Source organism: Actinia tenebrosa, unplaced genomic scaffold (genome assembly GCF_029948245.1).
Source record: "Actinia tenebrosa isolate PJP-AT-01 unplaced genomic scaffold, QUT_ActTen_1.0 PGA_scaffold14__42_contigs__length_11649687, whole genome shotgun sequence".
Taxonomy (NCBI): domain Eukaryota; kingdom Metazoa; phylum Cnidaria; class Anthozoa; order Actiniaria; family Actiniidae; genus Actinia; species Actinia tenebrosa.
Genome location: NW_028292574.1, coordinates 6,747,677 through 6,760,051, shown reverse-complemented (window position 1 = coordinate 6,760,051; position 12,375 = coordinate 6,747,677). Strand labels below are relative to the sequence as shown.

At 37.6% G+C, this 12,375-nt stretch overlaps 1 protein-coding gene across 1 annotated transcript in view; it reads right to left on the bottom strand.

The window, feature by feature from the left end:
* Positions 1-12,375, bottom strand: part of LOC148911354 (uncharacterized) — a gene marked incomplete in the record, with an annotated part of 110,326 nt that overhangs the window by 97,754 nt on the left and 197 nt on the right. The window contains 10 exon segments of the mRNA XM_089030059.1: positions 1-306; positions 970-1,278; positions 1,682-2,011; positions 2,200-2,350; positions 2,646-2,959; positions 5,522-5,704; positions 7,032-7,286; positions 7,574-7,721; positions 8,391-8,695; positions 11,308-11,377. Coding sequence (XP_088886185.1) covers positions 1-306; positions 970-1,278; positions 1,682-2,011; positions 2,200-2,350; positions 2,646-2,959; positions 5,522-5,704; positions 7,032-7,286; positions 7,574-7,721; positions 8,391-8,695; positions 11,308-11,377 — 2,371 coding nt within the window.

Below are 12,375 nucleotides of genomic sequence, written 5' to 3'. Positions count from 1 at the left end.
CTATTTTAAGAACGATAGGGTCGCTAAATGGACCAGGACCTCCAATGGTGTATCCTCGTACAGTGAGGTTGTACTTCATGTTGTCTGTAAGGCTTATGCTCACCAGCATGTATGGTGACTCGCTAGCATTAGTTGCACGGGATACGGCAGGTGATCGACGCATTCGTCTAGCCAAGGAAAACCAATTTATCTCGTAGGCAATAATTTTACCATTGCTTAGCTCTCTGGGTATTTCTTCCCATGACACGTTGTATTTTCCATTGTCAATCTTGATCACTTTTACGTTTGCTGGAGCAGATGACGGTTCTGTTTTGAGCGTAGTGAAAATAAGAGTGAGTATTTCTGTAGTCTTATCTTTGCACTGCACCTTTGCACTGCACTGAAATCAATAGACCTAATTACCTTCGTATGTAAATTGTCCATTTCAAACCATGTCATGCTTACATGATGTTCTCTAGACAATTGTTTCTTTATCTTTTTGAAGTTTATTCATGTGGATATAATAAAACATTTCTCCAGAGAACTTCATATCATATGACTTGAAATGGGCAATTTACAAAAGAAGGTAATTAGGTATATTAACGCATCCTTCGTATTTAATGCAACTAAAGAAGTCGAGGAAATCAAGCTGACGTACGGTGGTGCACTCCTCTCTTACCTCCCACCTCTAAGTTGTCAGATTCGATTCATTGACTCGACATCACATTTAATTAGAGTTTGTTAGGTCTCTCCCCAGATTCAAGGGTTTTTCTCCAGGTTCTACAGTTTTCTTCCCTTCGTAAAACCTAACCCGCTAAATTCCAATTTGATTTGATAATTAGCCATGCCTTGACTTTGGTCCTTCAAAGGGAATCGATAAAATTTCAAAAGTCATACGGTCATCCGGCTTTAGGATATGATTAGCACGTATCTGCAACTTATTAGAACATTATACAAGCATATGATCAGCCGAATTTGAACAATACTTACTACATTCTTGAATGTTTGCAGTCCAGGTTTCAGAGGGATCTCCAATAAGACCATTTGCATTGGCTTTCAAATAGAATTCAAAATGAGCTCCACCAATCACTTCAACCGTGTAACTCATGCTCGTAAAATCCGTAATGGTCAATGACGTCATATTGCTATTTTTATCAATGACATAGTTATAAAATAGGGTATAGCTTGTTATATTTCCAATGGCTCTCATTGGTTTCTCCCACTTCAACGTTACAGTTGGTCTTTGGATCCCACGTTGAGGGTTGATTGTGGCGTTAAGATGTCTTGGTCTCGTGGGCACTACATTTTGTAGAAAAACAGCGAAATTAACTTTTGTCTGCTGATCTCAGTATAGAGGCATTGCAACCTCACGTGGTGGCAGCCACGACAAGAGGAACAACGATCCAAATTTATCTCGTTTCCTGTCGGTCATGGCTGCTATAACGTGATGGTCGGTGCAGAGCGTCTGTAATAGGGTTAGGATCGTAGGGTTAGGATCGTTTCAGCATGAAATATATCACACAAATCAATGGGAAGGTAGAGAATGCGCAACCTTGAAATTCCACGCGGACTATCACTGAGTCTTGACTGAAACACATCACCGATTATTGCAGACCTTTGCTTCTTAGTTAAATTCCTATGCTGTTTATAAAAAGGTCTTTAAAAAAAAAAGAAATTAAAAACCGAAAACAAAAATACATACCTAATAATGTGGATATTTTTCCACTACTTTGTAGTTTTCTGTATGAACCATAATCGACTTGACATATGTAGTCCAAACTGGTACAGTGTCTTAGCGCTTTGTCACAAGAATATTTGTCATAAACATCTTCAGCTGATGTGTAGTTTACACGTAGTGTTGATATGAGTATTGATCCTGTTCTTGCTGTACTGATAGAGTAACTTGTAATGTCTGTATCGTTATGGTACCATTTGATGCTCAGTCCTCTTTCTGCTCTGCACACCAAGTCTGCATGCGAACCGTGACTGGGATGCAGTTCTTTGTTCCCTATCGGTGGTGGTAACGGTGGAGCTAACAAAAAAATACAAAATCGCTTTTTTATGTTTGCTTATACGTTTGACAAGCTTCTATTTTATAACTTGAGAATTCTGTATTGAGTGTGCAGTCATCTAAAGTTATTCCTATATCCCCACCCCACCCCCCAAACATCAACTCAGAATTTACATCTGCTTTCTTAACAAGACAATTGAGATGCGTACCTGGTTCTTTGGTAACACCATATATTTCCACTCTAAGGGCGTATGCTTCAATCTTTTCTAAAGGATAGAACCGTACAAATCTAGCTGCTAGAGGACTTGGCAAGGAATGCTTGATGATGATTGTTGAATTATTTTCGTTACCAGTAAAAGCCTGAACACATCGAGAAATAAAGTTACAGGAGAACCAAAGTGTAGAGTTTCCATCCTCCCCCCTCCTTCCCAGTCCGATCTTTGAAAATGCCACAAATCCTAAACAGAGAGTGCTACAAATCCGCTGATGCTCAAAACCTCACAAAGTCCATGTTCAACAATATATGTGGACATGTAATGATTTTCGATCGCAAGGACGGACAATACAATTGTAGACTGTTTTGTTCATAGCGTTTTAAGTTGATCAATCAGTATTTATATATTATATATATATATATTTCCCTCAATTGATTTACCATTTCCTTTTCCAAAGTTTTGCTTTTTACGGGCACCCATCGTAGATCATCTATAGATCCTTTAACTTTGTACTTTACTGTCCTCTCGTCACTGTTCGGTTCACCTTGTGTAGCCACAGCACACACGTAGTAAATCTCTCCAAGGTCTATTCGTAACCATGGTTTGGTATCATCGTCACGTGGTCTCCATGAGCTGTTACCAAGGAGCCTGGCTTTGGCTGCAGTCCTCGTGTTACTATAATTAGAGCTTGCTGACATTCTGTTGTCTGGCACGGCGCTGCTATTGGATATACCAATGGCTAATCGCGTATAATCTAAAAATAAAGAAAAATTGTGCTTCTAAAACTGTATCTACTATAAATATTTTATAGTTTCTATTAATTGAGGGAAAAAAGTGTTTATTAAAAAGGTAAATAAAAGGTAAATAAAAGGTAAAGCTAAATTTAACAAATAGACATCAGTTTCTTATGTGTTGACTATAAATTGCGTCATCACTGACACATTGTCAAAGTAGTATGCGGATCCACTCGGCTACGCCTCAATAAGAGGACCGACACATAAAAAAACTGACGTCTATTTGTTTTTTACAATAACAAAAACGATAAAAACTTCTCATTTTTAGCGATCAAAACGACCAACGGAAAGAGCGCGCGCTCGTTGACGTCAGATTTATCTCTCTTTCCTCTCATTGATGATAAAAAATAACCAATCAGCGCGTGAGAAGTTATTAATTATAAAATTTTACTTCGATAACGTAGGGAGTATTTGCCCCATTTCTCTCGAGCCAGGGGATCATACATAAAGCGCTAGAAGGTGCGCCCTTCACCCCCTCACACTATCAGTACAGATAAACGAAGTCGAAATTTGAATTTTCATAGTAAATTTCTTATAACTGTAAAAAACACGCATTAAAGTGTCCAAGGACGAATCCAGTGGGGAGGGGATGGGGGGGGGGGGGGGGGGAGGGGGGGGCAAAAATGGGCACAAAAAACAAAAATCAAAACAAAACAAAAATTATATGCTTTTTTATTGTTTTCCGTTGTGTTGACGTAAAAGACTTAATTAGTCCCCCCCCCCCCCCCCCATAAACTCAATTAGCCCCCCCCCCCCCCCTACAATTTTGGCTGGATCCACCCTTGGTGTCGTTTCGTTATCATGATGACGCCGTATTCTCGTACTTCGAATGAGCAGTGATATTACGCGCTTTGATTGGTTCAATAAATATCGTCACATGATTTTGTATCGTAACCCTGCCATGAGAATAGATATCTCGCATTACCCGTGACGCTTGTTCAACTTTAGATTTAATTATTACAAACGTTCCTGGTTTATTTGTTCATTCAGGCACTGACAGTCCGCCGTCTAACTGCGATCATAATTTCATTTTTGGGAAAAAGCTACCGTCATTTCATAAAGTTAAAGCCTTCAGTCGTTCTGTTTGGAATTTTAAGAACTGTGATATTGATGGCATTCAAAATAAACTTTCACATATCGATTAGCACACTGTGGTGTCCCCCGAGAGAGATATAAATGAAATTCATAGTGATTGGATGAGGCTGTTGAATGACACACTTAATAATTATTCCAAAGAGGCTAATTACTGTTCGGCCTACAGACAAAACGTGGATGAATAGTGAAGTTCGCTTAGCAATTAGAAAACGAAATTGGCTTTTGAAAAAAGTTTTCTCAAAGGAAAATACAAGCAGCAAAGAAACTTAACGACTTCTCTGATACGTCAAGCTAAAATTAAACACTCCGAAATAATCAATCGAGAAATTTCGGACCCGTCAACAACCAAGAAAAAATGGTGGTTTATTGTAAAATCCATTTATGGTAACATAATTCCGACAACTATTCCTCTAATTATAGACAATAACATCATTACTGATGCTAAACAAAAAGCACAACTTTTTGATAATTTCTTTGCAAGTCAAGCAATCGTTCCTAATCAAACCAAAAATATCCCAGCTTGTTTTCACCTTCCTCCGGAAACAATAACTGTCTTTTGTTTAAAAACTTCCAATGTAGAAATTAATAAGATTATAACCTCCCTGGATGTTTCTAAAGCTTGTGATCATGATGGGATCAGTAATAAGGTCATAAAATTATGTTCCCCGGTAATTTCTGTTCTGTTGACTTTGTTTTTTAATGAGCGTTTGAGTATTGGTAAGTTTCCCAAGGAATGGAAAATGTCTAATGTAATACCTTTGTTTAAAAACGATGATCATCAAATTAAAAATAATTACGTAGCGCCCATCTTCTCCCATCACTTTCTAAGATTTTGGAAAAGATCGTTTTTAAATATTTATACAAATTTCTTGATGATAAATGTTTCTTTTATCCTTTGCAATCGGGTTTTCCTCCGAGGGACTCTACAGTGAATCAACTGATTTATATCGTTCATTCTATATATGAAGCACTTGAAAATGGCAGAGGTTCGTATGGTGTTTTTGGATATTAGTAAGGCTTTTGATCGTGTCTGGCACAAAGGTCTTATCTACAAACTTGAGGCTATTGTTATAAGAGATCCTCTTCTTAAGTGGTTTCGAAGTTATCTTGCTGATCGATATCAGTGAGTTATTATCGTTGGTCAGTGTTCTGATCGGATAAATATTACTGCCGGCGTGCCACAGGGCTCGGTTTTAGGACCGTTACTTTTTCTAATTTGTATTAACGATATCTCAGATTCTCTGGAATCTAGATGTTTCCTGTATGCAGATGACACATTTTGCAATGAAAATAATCGGTTTCTTGTAAATACTGCGCAAAAATGCCTCGTTTTCATGTCTGCGCAAAAGCGCTCACAAAAGCGCTCGCATCTCGCGGGAATCGTCTCTTAACACTCATCCAGACAAAGCTATTTTGCAGTCAGTCACCTTCAGTGTAAACTTCAACTTCACATAATGTGAGGACTTCCCCATGATTGTCAAGCGTGATAGTCAAGAACCGTCCCATCATGCTTTGATGGCAGTAGATAGACGTTCCAATCCCAGGGGGCAGTGAACCCTGCACACTGTTACAAACGGGATTGGATTTACCACCATTGCTTGAACTCCCACCTAGTAATGAAAGATATTAGTGTTATTAATCATTTCATACAAAGACATTAATACAGCTATTGTCCTCGCTCTTTTTTATTGGCCACTTGAGAAACGAGTGAAGGATCGATTGGGAACAAGTATATCAGAAGGTATTGATAATTAATGTTATTAAAAAAATTATTTTCATGACGAGAAAGAACATATCACAACTAATAGGTTTCTGCAGTATGGCATTGATTGGCTAAGTAACAGCTAAATTATAAGCAATCAAAAATACCAAAAATGATAAAGAAATGTTTGTTCACTAGGGACAAGCGTCCCCAGTAACCATACATTTTTGTTATTGTTATTTTTGAGATGTTTGGGAGGTTGCTACACAAAATGTTTTTAAACCAAAATCTTGAAACTCCAGAAATCTACTGATTTCGATGAACTTTTTTTTGTTATGGTTTTTTTCAACTAGGTTAATTTTTAAAAGCGCGTTCCCAGTCCTCAACTCGTTTCCAAGTGGCCAATTGTCCTAGAGAAGCACGGGTGGCGTAGCGGTGAGAACACTGGCCTTTTACCAATGTGACCCGCGTTTGCCGGGGTCGGTGTCCACTGGCAGAGCGAAGCTTGGGATTGGACAAAATAACAAAAACAAAGAAAGCATGGATTATGGTGAACAATATTTATTGTTCTACATGTGAGCTGCCTTATTTGTTTTATCTCACCATTCATTGTTTGTTCATCCCCTTCCAGGCTTCGTTCTCCCGGTTGTGGATTATCCGTCGTTCGCTTTCCGAACTCGGCATCGTATGTGAATAGAGTACCAATTTTTACGGAAAAAAAAACTATGAATTTGTAAATAGCTACCCGCATCGACCAGCTCTATGAGTAAATGCAGCCTTAATTTGGCTGACAAAATCACGACGCCATTCCAAAAAATGCAGGTCGCGTTTCAAAAGGAAAATGCTTTAGCATGGGTGGCGTTCGCGGCTAACGCGTCGTCTTTCAGCACTGTGAGTTTAACGGGTTCCTGGTTCGAGCCCTGCGGTCGCCACATGTGAATCGAGTTTGTTTGATGTGTTGTTCTCTCCTATGCTATGAGGGTTTTCTCCGGGTTCTACGGTTTCCTCCCTCCGTAAAAATCAACATGTGAGTTAAGAGTTGTGTGTATAGAATATTCGAATGTTGTAAGGAGTGTGTGTGGAGGATACACGGCCCCACAAGCTCTTAGCTTTAATGCCTACCGCGTATAAATAAAAAATATTTTTTAATGCTTCTTCACAACGTTAATTATTCACCTAGTCATTCTTCTGTGACGCCCTATTGTTTAAATTTAGTATTAAATAGAATTATTTACCAATAAGAATTAGAAAGTCATGCAGTCTCTCGGAGTTAGTATCCCTATTAACAATGAACACCTCATACACAGGTATACTCTGACCAAGATCAACCATCCACCAGAGCTCGTTGTCAGAATCGGCCGTGTGGGTGCAGCTTTTACCAGTATCATAGTTTGGATTACGATTCCCATCAACTGCACGATCAGGCGGTCCACCCCAACCAGTAGTGGACTGTGTTGCTGTTTTATGGTAGGCGTAGTTTACTTTAGAGGCTGAGAAGAAATAAATAGATGTAGTAGATAATATGTTACAATAATGCAGTCACAACAACCTTCTTAGATTAGGGCGTGACGTTTTTTCATTTCAGACCACCAGCCATTCCTTAGAGTATTATTTCTTTATTTACCGGTTGCGCATGAGAAGACACATAAATATGAATACGACTCAAACATTTTTTCCCCCTCAAAGCATGCACGTGGTCCCAAATGAGAAAGCATTCACTCAAGGAAAAGAGGGCTGTTCCATCTCTAAAGATAACTATAAGGTTTTTTTATCTTACCTGACTGGAGTTTTACTCCATATATCTCAGCTCTCATACAAACAGCTCCATGGTGCATTGTGGGTAGAATACGTAGATATCTGGCAATGATTCCTTGGTACAGAATCTGCTTCACGATCCCAGAATTATCCACATTACCATAAAATGTCTGAAAATGCACCAAAAAATGATATGAATACTTTGGTACGCTTTTTAAAAGTTTCAATCTTTGCGACCTCTGGTCGTGTACCTTTTATCAGACATTCAGACTTTTGGCTGGAAATTTCATGTACGGAAGCAAAAACTCGAGAAAACGTGACAAATCTGTGTCGCAGAAACATAGACGCTAATCAAATGGTGCATGTATATTCCCATGATGAAAAACCTTGCTCTGAAATGCTTGAGTGTGAGGCTACACATGGAAAACCTATGGTTTCTGCAACATGGGTGCTGCGTGAGGAAAGACCCTCAACAATAACGATAACAATAATAATAATAATAATATTTTTTTAAATAATAATGATGATTTAATTTAAATATACCTTAATAGTCTATGCATGTCTTAATGGAAATAGAAATACACTCGCTCCAAAGCTACTAAAGTTCCAATGCTTAATGTTTTAAGATAATGATAAACAAAAATAAAAATAAAAACTATAAAGGATTTAAAGTTCATAATTTCAATGCCATTATAATATATATATATATATATTAATTTTTTTATAATAATAATAATGATAATAATAATAATAATAATAATAATAGAAATATTAGAAATAATAATAATTTTGTAATTTTACAAAAATGGAAATGATTTAGTGTGCACGTGCCCTCTGACCTGTTGTGCGTTGCCATTCTCCCTGTATGGATGATAAGTCTTCCCATCATTAGAACAATTAAGCTGAAAAGTCTTGACCCATCGTTTTTTCTGGTGCTCACCCTGTGTTGACACAGCACAGATGATGTGCGGGGTCCCTAAGTCAATCTGTAAATAAGGATTATCATCATTTCCCATAGCACACCACGATGGCCCATTAGTGTAGTTTAGTCTGGCCTGGTCACCTGCTGTCCCTGAAGATGTTGTAATCTTGTCAGCTGGTATGACAATATTCTGCATGCCAAGAGCAAGGTCTCGACAATCATCTGAAATATAAAGTATCGCATATGGATTTTTATGCGTTTTTGGTGTCCACTATTTCAAGGGCGGATCCAGGAGGCTATATATTTGGCGGGCAGCCACCCCTTTTTGAAGTTGAAAATAATAAAAACGTAATAACCTAATTGCTGCGAGCGCTGTTTTATTACATTATGCACAGATGAGCACTGCGCACCCTCATGGTCTTCCTTCGTTCGACCAACGTATTCAACAAGGTCATAAACAGTTCAGTTACATTTCTCGGGGGAGGCAATGTTCATTTATGAGTTTTTCGGCACTTTTATGTGCGCAATTCTGTCCTATTCACAAATGGAGTCGTTCTACTATAGATAACATACTATATTGACTTATATATTAAGGAAAAAGACAAATCAATTCGCAGCACTTCACTTTCAATCTGAAATGACTAATTATAAAATGTACGCTATCTGATGCCTTTTTAGGTAACAGACCCTCTTGATTCTGTTGTCACTGTATTTTAATACCAATTTGGGGTTATAACAAGGGCTACCTTATTCTTATGTAAGTAGGGTTGAAACTAATAAAGCTTAACGGGGGGTTTGAGAGCGGTATTCAAAACAAGCGTCGTGAAGTCACACGAATAGAACTTGAGGACCTTTGTTTTTATTTGCATGCTGAGAGCGCAGGGTGAACCGAGAAATACTTTCCTAAATGCTAGAATATTCTGTATTTTCGTTTGATTGCTGCAATTCAAGACTGAGCCGAGTTACACGAATAAATCGGACTTTTTAATTACCACGTTCAGTAAACACAGTTTTCAATTGTCGTTGCCTATACGGAATTTTGCTTTGAGCACTCGAATCGGAAATTTCTGCATGAACAAACGAATGTCAGTATAAAGGGAAACAATAGACCTATACCAGACCTATACGGAAATTTTTTTGGATACTTTGATGAATAATTGAAGTGAAATTTTCTGCTCGAACAAGCAAAGGTCGATGTAATGGAAAAAGCTAGGTCTTCAAAACAAGCCAATTCATGTGAAAGAATATCGCAATAAGTGCGTTCATTCTGAAGTCACTCACTAGTGTATACGTTTATTTTTAATGGCCGGTCGAAGTTATATTATAACTGTTTTGGCTTGGTACATAACAATATATCAAAGATTCCATTTGGTCGAAGCTCTTATATATATTGGTCTCATATTGAAACGGGTCTAATGCAAATGTTCAACTTCACTCATTAGAAAAAGACATTTTCTTTAACAAAAAGGGCCACTTATTTACGACTGTCCATAAAAATACAAAAATATCAACTGTAAAGCAATTCTGGAAGTCTTGAGCAAAGATTAGCTTGCCTTACCATCTTAAATGAGGGAATGAAGAACGTTATGAAGAACATAGGAATCTGACTACCTCCTACGATTGGTAAACCGGCAGATATGAACATGGCTTTGTGCCTAAAAATCTATTCTCGAAAATCTATTCTCTAAAAATGTAAAAACAAATTTGATTGTTAGATTTTTGAAATGCTCACATGGTAAAAAATCCTTCTCTCAATGTTCAATCAGATACCCTTAGGGCCAAACTATTCAAGTGATCAATTATAAAAATGTATAACTTAGTTATCTTTGCGTCCTTTCCTGTAAGCTTGGTAATGGTGTCATGACGACCCCGAAACGTCACTTTTCAATAAAACGTGTCCTTGCCTTAATTTTTTCGACATTATACTTTTCGAAATGCTTGCCAATTTACAGAACAAAATTCCTTTCCTCCCCTAGAAAGCGAATGTGCCTTGAAGGGTTGAAGCCATAGCCGCGTGACGACAGACTATTTTATAGGACTTATATCCTTCGTATAAAAAATTACTTTCACAAGAGAAGCTCTGCTTCCAAGATGACTAAAAGGAATGAACTACTTGGACGATACGGTGGCCATCTTCGGATCGCAAGGCATAAAGGCTTTAAATTAGGCTTCATTATAGAGTAATGACGTTGATTGATATTAACTGCTCACCACAAGAGAATACAACAAAAGATGAATTAATCACCTTTACCCATTATTTTAAAAAAACAAAAAAAACAAAAAAACAAAAAAACAGACGAGACTCCCTATTATTTCCGTCATCTTTGTTTTGTTCTTCCCCAGGCAAGATATCCGCCGTATCGTCGAAGTAGTCCATTTGATTCCTTTTACCAAAGCAGCACAAAGCGATGACGTATGTACTTATGCTGTTATTTCCTTATCTCTACCTCTATCAGTATATTCAAAACCTTTACATTCATAGAGACTAAGATACATGGTTAATCCAAGGTAGCACACTGTACCTTGTACCAGGGTCTTGTTTTCCTTATTCATGAATATAGTTGAGAAGATAACGCGACTCTTTCAGTCGGAAATAAAAACCAGCTTAAGACCTCACTAAATATTCTGCGAATTAATGTGCAATGCTGAATATAAACTCTGTTTGAGTAGGGACCATAACTTTTACCCCTCGTCCTTAAATTGCTCTCTAAAACTAATTATAGCATATTTACTCACATTTATTTCATTTATTCAATATAGATAAGTATATTATTTGGATCTAGGATTGAGATAACATTTGACATCATTGCAAATCAAAATAAATTTATTCTTACCTGCAGCCCAGACAAACGTAGTAACAGAAATGATGTAGAATAATGTGGCCAAACCTTGAACTACTGCCATCTGAAAGACGAGACTAAAGTATTTAAGTCAAGTGAATTCTGTTAGGGCTTTAAGTCAAGTGGATTCGTGCTTATGTAAACTGATTTCCTGTATACAGTTTCGAACTTGACACTCGCAAGGTAGTCTGGGTCGTAAAGTATCAAGCGTAAAATGAAGTTACAGCTCCCACATTCAGTGGTTTATTCAAGGAAGTGTACGTTGTCATTTGAGGGGGGAGGGCTGCCTGTGGGGAAATTCGCAGAAAACTTTTTTTAAATGGTCGTAGCACTCACCCCTTCACTCCGAGTAAGAAATTCATGGCCCTCCTAGAAAGTCAACAAGGAAATGGACACTATAATCTAGCTTAATTGCTCGATTTATTATGGTACAAAATGGTGAGGCTGTTAATAGCTACATTTTAATAAGGTTACCCTATTATGCAACGTTTCTCCTCCTCCTCTCCTCCTCCTCCTCCTCCTCCTCCTTCCTCTTCGTTTTCTTCTTCTGCTTGACTTAAACTTAGTTCAACATCGCTTTGACACGTCGCCGTCCTATGACCCCCCGTCGGTTAATTGTGCTGTATTCAACAGCAATCATTCACTTTCAAACGCATTTTAAATCGAAGTTTGAAGGAAAATGATAAAATTATTATTATTTAGCTTCTTCAAACTCAATGAATCCGTCTCAACCGAAATTTCTATTTCCGATCAAATAGAATATCTTTTGGAAGAATTCTTACTTTCTGCACAAGAAGATGCTCGCCATCATGTCACGACCGTGTTCGTGCCGTGAGCTAAATAAAGGGTGCCATTAGCATTTTTTCACATATACATATTTTCATATTCTTTTAACGAGCAACAGCTCCTCAACCATACGTGTTTAAACAAATTAGAGTAATATATCGTATTAAAATTTTCCAATCGATGCTACGTGAGTATACAGTAGTATAAAAGGGATTCATGAAGCAAACTTGTCAACCAACACAATTAACATATAAAAAATTTTCATATTTGGGATTT